This window comes from Vollenhovia emeryi, unplaced genomic scaffold, assembly GCF_000949405.1.
Source record: "Vollenhovia emeryi isolate VEMERY1.0 unplaced genomic scaffold, V.emery_V1.0 DF939121.1, whole genome shotgun sequence".
NCBI classification, from domain to species: Eukaryota; Metazoa; Arthropoda; class Insecta; order Hymenoptera; family Formicidae; genus Vollenhovia; species Vollenhovia emeryi.
In genome coordinates, this window is record NW_011967245.1 from 4,115,163 (window position 1) to 4,127,696 (window position 12,534).

Below are 12,534 nucleotides of genomic sequence, written 5' to 3' on the forward strand. Positions count from 1 at the left end.
CCACGTTATTTTCCGCATAGCTCGCGCGAAGGAAACGCGCGTGGTTTTACGCGTTTTGCCAAACCATGCAGAAACGTAACTGTACTTTGATGCAGAGCAACGCAAATCGTCTGTTATGTTGCACCGTTGCGAGAATGTTTTCACACGAAGCGATAGTTTAGCGCAAATATAACATTAAATTATTGTATACATAGATTTTATAAATGCGCAAATTAATATGACTAAACTAACACTAACACGAAGCCATACCAGTCTTATAAACCAGATTTTAATATGTATTTTTTCTACATATTTAGAATTTATATAGTAAGTGTATTAATATGAAATATTTTTCGGTAGTGTTAAATACATCTAATATCAGTGATGATGCTATTCTATTATTGGTTTCTATGATATAATATGTTCTCTACAATCTTGGGGAATTATGTATAAAATTTACTAAGGCAGAGATCAAATTAAGTTTTCTAGTAAAAGGAGTTGTATCTAGATTTGAATAAATTTCTTCATATGTTATTGATTTAAAATAGTTTTCATATAATACTATTGTTTCACAATAGCCAAGCCTTATTAAAACCGAACGCATAGTTGGTGGGTTCATCTTTAAAATCTTATTTTTTACCACTGGACTTTTGTTAGTGCTTCGCATTAATTTGTGCCTCGTTAGTGTGAATTGTGCGCGGGGAATTTGTTAGAAATATTGTTTCCTATTGATATTAATAAATCCAATTACCTAACTCTCCACATAGGTATATTTAATATTATCAATATTTCCATAATATATCACAAGCGTATTCATTATCAATATTTTATTCAAGTTAACGAAGCACCAAATAATTTGTGCGACTAATCATTCAACTTATAATTGATTCTATCAGAGTTTTAGCTTATTGCTCTTTTCGCAGGGTACGCTACAATAAAACCGATTTTCTAAAATTTTATATTACATATAAAACTTCCATCACAATTCCACGAATTCGAATTAAATCCGCGATTCCGCATACAGTGTGTGAGCGGCGAATTTAAATTTTAAATAAAAGTCGACCGCTCGTGTATAAAAGCTCTTGTATTATTTTGTCACAAAATCCAAAACACGAAAAACCATTTTTCTAAATCACAAAACTCACCGATCTTGGATAAAAAATTCTCTCAAGCTTAAAATTCACCAACTTGATTTCCTCTATTGGGAAATTTTCAAGCCGCAGGACTCACCAATTTTCGACCGAAAGACTTCACTAACTTCCAATCGGAAAATTGTAACTTTTCGACTCTCGTCGATCGATTTTAGAATTTTCCCCGCCTCTTGTTCCGTTCAATATCTGCTATTCTTTTTAAACCGATTATAAATTATTCAATCACCAGGCAATCAGTTTTATCAAGTATCTTCGTTATTTTCTACCCGAGATCCACCCGAAATAATTCACTTTTTCCAGATGAACGACCCCGAAGTTGCCCGAGCTCCGAGAGTCGGTCGCGCCCGCTCTTAACCGGGTTTCCCCACGAATTCGCGGTAACAAGCCCGTCGGCAGCACGGCGGAGCCCGTCCGCCGTTAATTCCCGTCGTTGTTTAACGCTCGCAACAATCTGTTGCTTCGTCCGTGTCAATCGATCGGCCGGGGAAGGCAAGGCCTCTTCTCCGCCTTTCTCTCCTCGGGGTGTTCGCGCTGCGAAGCCACCCCCGTGAAACACTGGCGAGCACTAGCGGCGCGTCCTCGCGGGTCCCCGGAACCCGGTGACCGCGTTCGCGAGGGGCGGGAGACGGCGAGAAGAGGGGAGCAGGCTGGCGGGTGAGATTCGCCTAAGTGGCACCAGGTTCAACGAACTCGAGGGTCCTCGCCGGGATCTCGCGGGTCATTTCTCGATCGGTCACGGGGTCGATACAACCCCCCTCGTCGAGATTCCGTGCAGGTGGAGCCGCGACCAGGTGGGGCTCTCGCGCGGGGGTGCCGCGCGGGTGTTCGGGCGCTGGTCTCGGAGCGGTTGGAGGAGAAGGATCGGAAAGGGACGGCCGAAACGGAGGCGGGGGTGGAAAAGCGAGAGGGTGGCGGTACCCGGCTGTTTACGTTGGGGAAACGGGGAATCATGATTCCGGGGCGCCTGCGCGACCCTCGTCGCGCGCAATCGATAGACTCTGACGTAGGAGGTAGTCTCGCAACCTCGATTGACCGGCATTACATTGGGAAAGGGCAGGCGGGCCAATTTGTCGCCGCCCTTCTCTCCTCTCCTCTCCTCACCGCTCTTCTTTGCTATCTTTTCCGCGTCTTATCCTCCAACTTTCCGCTGTCCGTTTTCTCGCGTTACACGTCTGCGCATTCGATCTTTGTCCCGATCCAATTGTTCGATTACGACCGCCGTGTTATGCGTGAACTAGTTTCTTGTATAATGATTTCTTTACGTTACTTGTTGATCAAGCCGATTCCACATTGCAAGCTGTATTCCCAACAATCGCTAAACGCATGACGTACGTAAACACGTTCGAGATACGACACACTGTCTTTTTATTTTTGTTACGGCGCAAACCACCAATGACACGAGCGTGAGAAACGTAAAAGATCGCCAGGATCACTTTTAGTTGATCTAACGAGAATGGTAGGCTATCAAGTGGGATTTATCTTACTTTCGTACTGCGAAAAGAATCCCATTCATCTCAAGGACACGTTACCAAGTTTAGGATTGACGCACACATATTTAATGATATACGTTTCCGATCGAATGACTCACCGGACAACAGCGGCAATTTCTGCAGTTCCCGATTTTTCGATATGTTGAATCTCGAGCTGCTTTGCCGTTTATCCTTTTTGATTACGGGTCCACCGGGTTGGTACTTGATTTTGTTGATAAGTGTAGGCGGAGGCGGTGCATTGCCCGCAGGAGGTCCTCCGGTCACCTTGTTTGCCTGTGGTAGTTCAAAGATATTAAAACATGACGTAAAACTTGCAGATGAGTGAATGAGCAAACGGTAATTACGATAAATGTCAGGTAAAAAACTTATTATTCCGATTACAAATCGGAGCATTTTGAAGCCAATGGCACATATGTGACTAAAATATTTATTTCAAACCTTTTTGTAATTTTTGCAGACCCGCTTTTGTGTAATACTCTTTGTAAATGTAATAAACTTTTAATATATAAATAATGTCCCGTCCTTTTTTTAATGGAGAATCAAGAAATCGCGATAAGGGTCGGTGATTATTTTCATCTAATTATTTATCCTCGTATTAATTCGACTCGGCTGTAGATGAAATATCGCTCACTCGCTTGCCGATTAGATTAATACTAAACAAATGGAACGCGAGGAAGCGATCTGAACTTTCCACGATGTATGGCACGATGTGCGATCTATGCACTTTACGCGTGCAAAAACTGAGTGATCTCTTTATCAGGATTGGAAAATGGAATGCCCACAAGTTCACGCTCATATGTTCTATATGGTGCTTTGTTGACCAATAAAATAACGTTTTTAAAAAATAAATATTGAAACACAAATAATTTCTCAGATATAACAAATTAAAAGAGATCAATTTTTCACAATTAACTTTCCAGGTCCACATAAATGCGCAATCTTAAATTAGCTTTAAAATAATAAAGTGTTTTCAATTGGTGAGATTTAATATCGGACACTAGAACGAAGAACAGGAAATAAAAGAATGCTCGCTGAAGCATTTCTTACTTCTTTACTGCAAATTTAAACAAGACTTCATTTATATCAACAGTCTAAAAATAGAAAGCTATTTATTAGAATTTTCTAGATATTGAGAAACAAATATGAGAAAATTGATCTATTAACCTCGCGTAAAAGATACTTCAACGAGAAGTCTAGTTAAACATTAAGAAAGAACGACCCTAAATAACCTCACTACATAAAGCATACATGCATGCGTGTATTGCATACGTGACTGTTAATCACTTTACTTACTGCGCGATAGACGCGGCCGCGAGACATTGCGAGAAAAACACGTAAACGAACAGTCGTTTCTTTTAATCGTCTTCGATCACGGTTCTAAAGTGGGTTATTCGAATGAGGAAAGTTGTGGACACAAATGCTTTGGTTTATCTTGCGGTTAAGTCGGTCGAACAAATGAACCGCATTGGTGTCCCATAATGAATCGTGAATCCAATCAGGTCCCCTCCTTCTCGCTTTATTATACAAACCGACCAACTAGTTACGCGAGAGCTTTCATCATTCACTTTCTCGATCGTTCCGCTTTCGGAGTTTCGTATGCCTAACGTCTGATTAGCAATTACCGGCTTTTTCAACGGTATTTTATATCGGCCGTATCGAGTAATCGAGAAGCCCAGACGGGCGAGTTCTTTAACGTAAATTTGAACGAAAGTTAATTTGATTTAACAAAATTGGCATAAAGAACTACGGCCTGTAAAAAGTTTCAGGGATTAAAAAACGTAAATCGGAAAATTGGCCGGCAATTAGGTCTTATGTAAAAATATTCTTCAACGAGAGAGTTTACTTCGGGGCACGCGTCGAAATATCTAACGCTGAGTGCGCGATAAAACATTGCGTAATCAATAACGCATCTGCGCAGTATGGTGACAGGTAATACACATACGCAAGTGAAACGCATTCTAAAGAGGTGTAGCAAAACGGAATGTGTGTCCGCAGATTGCGGATAAAAATAGATGTAAAACACGATCTGATGAACTATTACGAAGCCGCCGTCACTCGTCGTCGCGCGCCGGTCTGAGCTTTGCGTGTCGCTGGTCGCTGTATCTTCAGAAGAATATGCGCATGCGATCACGTACGCTTGATAAACAAACGTTGACGGTCCTGCACATCGTCTCCCAGCGAGACCCGCTATTTACTATCGTTCCGAGGGAGCTTAAAAGATCCGTAAAACGCGACATAAACGTGCGATAGTGCGGAAGTTGTTCCGCCGCGATTGTCTCGCGCGACCAAGCGATTTGACAAACTCGAAGGACGCTCGAGATTAAAAACTTACTATCCGAAGTACGTTGCAAAACTGTTTATCTAAATAAATATATTGTTTTAGAAGACCGCCGTATATTGCAAGTTAGAAATATAACCCCACTAACGAGCCGCACATGCGTAATATAAGAATTTTTATAACAATACACCGAAAAAAAATTTTCGCTACCGTAGCTAATCACGATTTGCCAAAAATATTTTGCCACAACTGTCAATTTCTAAAGCACAGCAAACGGTCTGCTGTCGCATCTAATACAATAGGCACAGTAGCAAAATATTAGCTATACATTACTAAATTACATTACTAAATATTAGCCGAGGGGGAAACCGCTGAGGGCACTGTGGTGTACAGATTTGCGGCATTACTGGGCATTGCTAGGCATTACTAAGCGTTTTTGGGGCATTAGGCCTTGCTGGTGCATTATAAAGATAAAATAAGAAAAAATTAGATAAAGCAAGATAAATAAGATAAAGCAAGATAAATAAGATAAAATAAGATAACAAGATAAAGTAATGCCCACTGGGGATTAGTGGGCATTGGTGTACGAAATTTTCGTCAGCGGTTTTCCCCTCAATATTAGCCGAGGGAGAAACCCACTACTGCCCAGTGGGCATTACTTTATCTTATTACCTTATTTTATCTTATTTTATCTTTATAATGCCCCAGCATGGCCTAATGCCCAAACTAATGCCCAAAAAATGTCTAGTAATGCCCAGTAATGCCGCAAATTTGTACACCACAATGCCCTCAGCGGTTTCCCCCCTCGATATATTAGCTGAAAGAAATAGTCACGCTCGTGTTTCAGCAATGACAAAAATTTCACGTTCACGGCCAATGTATTACACGAGCAAGAATGAGATGCAAAAATGTTACAGGATTAACAGCAGTGCATTCGACTAATAGTCTTGATTACGACTGGAATTATAATTGTACGCGTTTCAACACTATACCGTGTCTTCTTCAGCATGTAAAACTTAAATATAGGTCGAATGGTAACACGTCATATACAAAATTTACATATTAAAAAACCGTAAAATAATATAATTATTTATAAAGGGTGATATTATTGTGTCAAGTTCAAGATTATCCTGAGTGGCTAAGGTCATACACTTTTTTCTCTTCAATTTCGTTCCAAATGAGATGCAGGTCTATATAATAGCGACTAATATATTTAAAGTACCATAAAGACTATTGTATGTGGATAGTGAACTTACTGAATAAAGCAGGATTATACCACACACTGTCGGGTGTTGTCAAGCGATTAATCGTGAGCTTTAAATATTAGCCGTTCATATTTTACAACTGAAATTTAGTTACCAGCTACAGCAGCTGCATTTTTTTTCGTGCAATTTTAAAAATAGAGTGACAAACCGTTGTATTTTTGCAGCCTGCATTGCATTTTGAAGTAAATTCATTTTCGTTAACTGATCAGTCTTGTAGCGAATAATGGCTTATAACGAGTGTTTTTACGCGACGAAAGGTCGGTCAGCGTCGAGGTTCACGGCCGAAGATCACCACAACTATCGCGGCTCTTGTTCTAACAAGAATTTCCACCTGAGGGACCAAGGGACGCGTAAAATGCATTGCATTTCTTTCATCTTCCTAATGGTATTTCTCATTTTCATTAGAAGCCATTCATTATTTTGAATGAATGTTGTGCCGGCAATGATAAAAAGAGAGCGATTACGCGTGAAGTACCGTTTGATATACAGTTGCCCCGTTTTTAACGAAATGGTTCAAGTTCTAATTCGCCGACGTCTATTGTTTCGTCTCGTTAAGCTGCCGTTAGATTCGCCCTCCTTTAAAAGTATTAATTTTTTAAATGGAACACGTAAACGTATGTGCGTGGATAATGCTGCATATTCGTATTCACACAGCTGTAATTCGCGAGATTAAAAACCCTAATTTATCTGTCGGGGATTCACGTAATCATTGTTAAAAACACTAATTGTAATTTGCGTATCAATTTTCCCTAAAACACTTTTAATATATCTTCAAATATTAAAACGTGTGTGAAATGCATGCGAAATGTGTGTAAATAATAAAGTAACAAAGTTATGTAAAATATATGCTGAAATAGTATTAGTTAAAAATTGAAAATTGTCGTTACAGTAAAATCAACGTTTATAAACGTTGATTAAATAATCATAACGTTGATTATATAATCATAAGGGCTATCGCACACACAATTGCATAGCTGCACATGCATAGCATAAGAACCGGCTAAACCAATGAGCATCGAGCATTGAGTCGCCATATTGAATTACATAACGTGCTCATTGGTCTAGACGGTCTTATGCATGTGCAGCTATGCAATTTTGTGTGCGATAGCCCTAAGGCCCGGTTTCACCAGCGCCTTAACTTTAAGCTTAGCTTAATTCGTTCTTTGTGTCTTTTTAAAGTAACAGTTGGAAAGAGGCAAAGAACGAATTAAACTAAGTTTAAAGTTAAGCGACGTTGGCGAAACCGGGCCTAAGCAGAGTTTAATAGTTCAATTTCGCATTGCACACAGTTTTCTTAATTTGTCAATGTCCAAACGAAGGTTATAAGAGTTCAAAAGTCATTGATCTTCGTGCCAAAAGGCTGGCTCACCGACGCAATGATCTTTGATATTTTCCAACTTGAATGACGTTAAATGCATTATGAGATACTTTTACATGTCGTTTATAATTGAGTCGATACTCAGTATCGCTGCAAAATTAATGCGCATTCGACACCGGCCGCGCGCAGTTATCTATGAACGCCTTATTCCGCGCAATCGAAACTACCATGTGCTGCAAAGTTGTCCTATCTTTAGTTATCGTATCGGTCACATCTGATAAATATACGCTGATAAAACAGAAAAGATCTTGCTTTCCGATCGTCGCGCGTTAAGCTGCAAGCAAAGTGCAAAGTAAAAGAATTATCTTATAGCAAAAAAAAAAATTGAAGATAGCACTTGGTACTCCGTAATACTCAACGTATTAAGGTAGGAAGTTTGTGCAATTATTGAATAAAGTCGCAGATAAAGAAAGAGTCACAGCTTCCGACGTTGCGCTTGCTCGTCGAATATTTGCTAAATAAATGATAAAATGAATACACGAATCACCACGTTTGATCTAATCCGAGAAGAAAGTGATAGGCAACCGCTCTGTGTATGATTAATATTTTGCGTAAATAATTATTTATTCCTATGAGACGTGTATCATATCGCAAGATAAAAGTGTAGAATCTATCTACATGAATCGCAAGTCGATTATAGTTGAACCGACAACGCGAAGATACCCAGGAAGTGTGTCAAGTTCTACAAATTTGATATCTTCCAGACTCGGCCTTCGGGGTTTCCACTTAAAAATCATACACGCGACAAATTCGTGTAACGATGCCGCGCTAAAATTGATCGAACACGTGACGAGAGACACTTGATGAACGCATCGTCCTGGAAACCTGCCTTTTTCCTGAACACGTTCCCGAAGGCGAGCCCGCTGAACGTCTGCATTTTGCTCTGCATACCAGCGTGCGAGTTCCGGAACGGCGATCGGCCCAGGAAGGAAATTCACTATCGGCACAGGGCGGCAGCAGCCGGCCGCGGGGAAAACGGTCTCGCGGCGTCAAGGCGCAACATGATTCTCGCATTCGCGGGAATCCCCCTGCCCCCCTTCCTCACGGGACGTAGAGGATCTCAATCACACGGCCGTCGAGCAGCCGATCCACTTCACGTACTACCGGGAATATCCGCTTTCTTCCCGCCGGCACCTGAGAGTGCATCCCCGAATGCATGCCTGAGAATATTCCGCGAAATAACTCGAGGAACGTGCCGGGAATTTCTTTTTTTTTCCGCTCGGGTCTAAAGTGTCAAGCCGATTTTCCCATCGTGAGGATGCATCAGCGTGAGATCTCGCGGAAAGATTTTCTCTTACAAAAAAAAGGAGAAAAAACCGAGGAAGCTAAGACGCATTAGATTACACGCTCGTAAGACGCGACGTCGACTTTCAAGCTCCGATAGGGTAAGCTGACCAAATTCGGATCAGATACCAAATGCGGATCACAAATTTGATTAGTCGCTAATAAGCGACATTTTTCAAGTAATTCACTTAAATTGCGCTCTTTTACATATCCACAAATATATGCTATATTGTCGATATCATAAAAATCGACGTGTTTAGTTCTCTGCTCGACTACGAAAAATAAAGCGCATAAATGACTGTAAATGCGCGGCGGCTCTGTCGAAAACGTCTTTTGAAGGCGATTAGGTAGCAATTTTATTTATCGCTTTCGATTGATTGCAAGTATCTCTGTGAAATTTTGTAGAATGCCGTAAAAGAATATAAACTTTTAAATTTTTTATTCTTATGTTTTACGCAGAGAGAGAGACGCGAATAGTGCTGAACATTACTGATCCGAATTTGGTCCTCGGGAACTAATACGGATCAAATTAGAGGTCTGATTAAATTTGTCGTCAGCTTTTCAGGATGAACTGATGAAATTATCTCTTTGGAATTTTATAGAGGGCGCGATTAACAACGTTTTGAAGTAGAACACATTTCACTGAAAGCAATTTCGCTGTTGCCAATGGAGAGAAGGGTTTTAAAACCTGATCCGAATTCGGTCACCTTAGGGTACTATTACATTTGTCGTACACATTTTTTTATGCGCGTTGACTGGCCACAGGCTAGAAAATTTCTGGATACCCGACAGCTTTTCTATCCTGCGGCCAATCAACGCGCTTGAAAAATTTGTCGTACGACAAATGTAATGCCAGCCTTAAGTTAGCGCCACACTATGCGCAATTCGCAGTTTATCATTCGTAATTTGTTATTCGTCGTTTCGTTCGTGCTAACTTGGACAACTTTGAACCTTTACAGGATGGAACAGTATGTGGAAAATCAGGGTGGACATTTCACGGACATTATTTTTCAAAAGTGAACCATGTCAACTGAAACCCCATGCAATTGTGTATCTTTCAACGTGACTGGAATGTATCTTTGACCAAGCACACGGTGTTCAGATTATTCCAAAAGTCCGTCAGGTGTTTATGCCCCACCCTGTACGAATCACGAATCGCGCATAGGGTGGCGCTAGCTTTACCCTATCCTCGCTTGATCTAGGTAGAGACCCTGTAATCAGAGACTGGCCATAAGATTTCGTCAAATTCCCGCGAGTGAGAGAGAAACATAGGCTATCTCACTCTTCTACGATCGTAGAATCGAGGTTTCTTCTACGATTCTACGATCGTAGAAGAGTGAGATAGCCTATGTTTCTCTCACTCGCGGGAATTCGACGAACTCTTATGGCCAGTCTCTGATCACAGGGTCTTTAGATCTGGGACATTCGTAGCGCCACGGTACTGTCGTAAAATTGCAAGTTCGGCGATCGACGAGCTGGACTATTTCAGCGATTAACAGGTGCACGTGTCGCGCGCGATCTATTTGCACAACAACGATAGGCTCCCCCCCACCCCAGCGGCGCCCAATTTACGCGGACGCGCGTATAAAAATAAGCCGGCGGAACGAAGTATCTCCGGGCGCGAGAAGTAGGCCTCCCCCTTATCCAAGATTAGGAAAAGGCCGGCCGCGCAGCCTCTACGTACTGGACCCGCGGCTTCGCGCACGCCGAGTATTTTAGTCGACAATCGAAAGTGACGAGAGAGTAAATATTATCTTTCTGTCGCGCTGGCCGTCACGCGATGTTTTGTAACTCAATATTTCCGAGTACCCATCTTTAAAAAGGAGCCTCGGCGTGACGTAACTTGGAGTTGATGCCGATAACGTATCGCCACATTTTTCCAACAATCGGACATTTTTCTTTGTACTTTCAAACGTCCCTCCCAGGCGTCCCCCGCGTCGCCGAATAAATTTTCCAGGATTACGGTCGCGCCCGATACATTATTCACAATCGTAACTTTGTACGCGTAATGACGCGGCTCTTTAATTCACCTCTCTCTTTTTTTTCCCCCCCGGCGTAATTTTGTCGAACTCACGAATATCTTCTTCGCGACGACGAACGAACAAAACGCATTATACCGCGGCAGATAAACAACTTTCGCAACGATAGAGTTGTCTCACCTGCGCGGATCGAGTGTTATTTATCTCATACATAAAACATCGGCTAACCCTGAGAGCGCGGCTCCGCTCCAAGAGAGACGCAGGCGAGATCGCGTCTCGCGCGCGCGCGCGCGCGCGGGCGCGGACGGAAAGCGGGGCGTTTCCTCAAAGCCTCGTGGAACTCGGGAGAATTCGCGGTATCCCGCGAGGGGGATATAAATATTCTCCACGCGGATGTGTCCAGCGCGGAATATTCTCGTGGGGCCCGCGCCGATCTGAGGGCCGCGCGCGGCGGGACGGACAAAGGCGCGCGGGCGCGACGACGACGCGGCACTCGGGGATCGCACTACTCGCGCGACGCGTCGCAAAAGGAGGACCGTCAACCTCCTCGTCCGGTTCGCGCACGAGAAATCGTCGACGACACTGTTTTCTCTCGCGCGCGGTCGCGCGAGAGAGAGTCCCTCCGGGCGACAACTCGCCCGTCGCGGTGCCAGCGGCCGCGCAGAGAGGGAGAGGAAAAAAAATAGACGGACGGACGAGACGTCGCGCGAGCGGAGGCGGGAGACGCGAAGCGACAGCGTCACCGACGTCGCGACGCCGAAGATCGTCCGACAGGCGCTTCGCGGAGTCGGAGACGGAGACGGCGACGGCGACGAGAGCGCACTGTCAGAGGCGAGCGGCAGGCGTGCACTCGTGACCGAGAATCGCAGCAGCCAGCCACTTGCGACACTCTCGTGTACACACACCGCAGGTTTTGGCGAGCGCGATCGGCTCTCGCGGCACGCCGTCGCCGCCGCCGCCGCCGCCGCCGCCGTCCGATCGACGCCGATCGTTCAAGGCCACCACGTACGACCTTAACCCTCACGCTAATTACGAGGAATTACATTTCATCTCGCGGCACGCACGCACGCACGCCGATCGCGAGTTCCTTCCGCGCTTTCGTACGCTCTTCGGCGCGACACTTCGCGCCTGGGACCACCGTAGGGCAGCGTGGGTGGGCCGGGGAGAGTTTAGGGACGAGACGCTCCCCCTTTGCGCCTGTCAAATTACATAATTTGACGCGGAGAACGTCAAACTTGAAAATAAATACAAGCAGAGATTTCTCCAGTTTTATATTAAAAATGCAGACTTGTTTTTACGTCCTTCACTTAGAAATGCAAGGACTAAAAGATGCGATCGTTTAAGGTGGCTCCTGCATAAACCGACCAAAGGTAGAAAAAATTGAAATTTAAATATGTTGCAGTTGTAGATTTTGTCTATCGGTACGCGAAATTTCAGATCCGGTCGCCGATGAAGTAAAATAAAGAAAAAAATGTTAAAGAGTTGTATTATTTCAACATTCCAGTAAACACCAAGTAACAGTTACATAACATCAATATTATAATCGCTCAAAATTCCTACCCTCAACAAGATAAATGTGATTTAACACCCATGTTATGTTACATTTACATTGTTAAGTAGGAAATTATAATATTGATGTTATGTAACTGCACAGAGAGAAAAAATAGTCATTTTTGGACCCAACCATATTTTTTATAATTCCTCCAACGTAAGTTATGGTTGACCTAACA

General features: G+C 43.1%; 1 protein-coding gene across 7 annotated transcripts in view; it reads right to left on the reverse strand.

Annotated features, from left to right (window-relative positions):
- The window catches only part of LOC105570313 (serine/threonine-protein phosphatase 2A 56 kDa regulatory subunit gamma isoform-like), a 30,821-nt gene that overhangs the window by 8,155 nt on the left and 10,132 nt on the right, over nucleotides 1-12,534 (reverse strand). For 2 of the 7 annotated variants that reach the window (XM_012027426.1, XM_012027419.1), the window contains exon 3: nucleotides 2,719-2,893. In XM_012027426.1, coding sequence (XP_011882816.1) covers nucleotides 2,719-2,893 — 175 coding nt within the window. Of the gene's footprint in view, nucleotides 1-2,718; nucleotides 2,894-8,370; nucleotides 9,166-10,984; nucleotides 11,611-12,534 lie in introns of those variants that run through there. The other 5 variants (XM_012027424.1, XM_012027421.1, XM_012027423.1 and 2 more) reach the window with 5 other exon arrangements.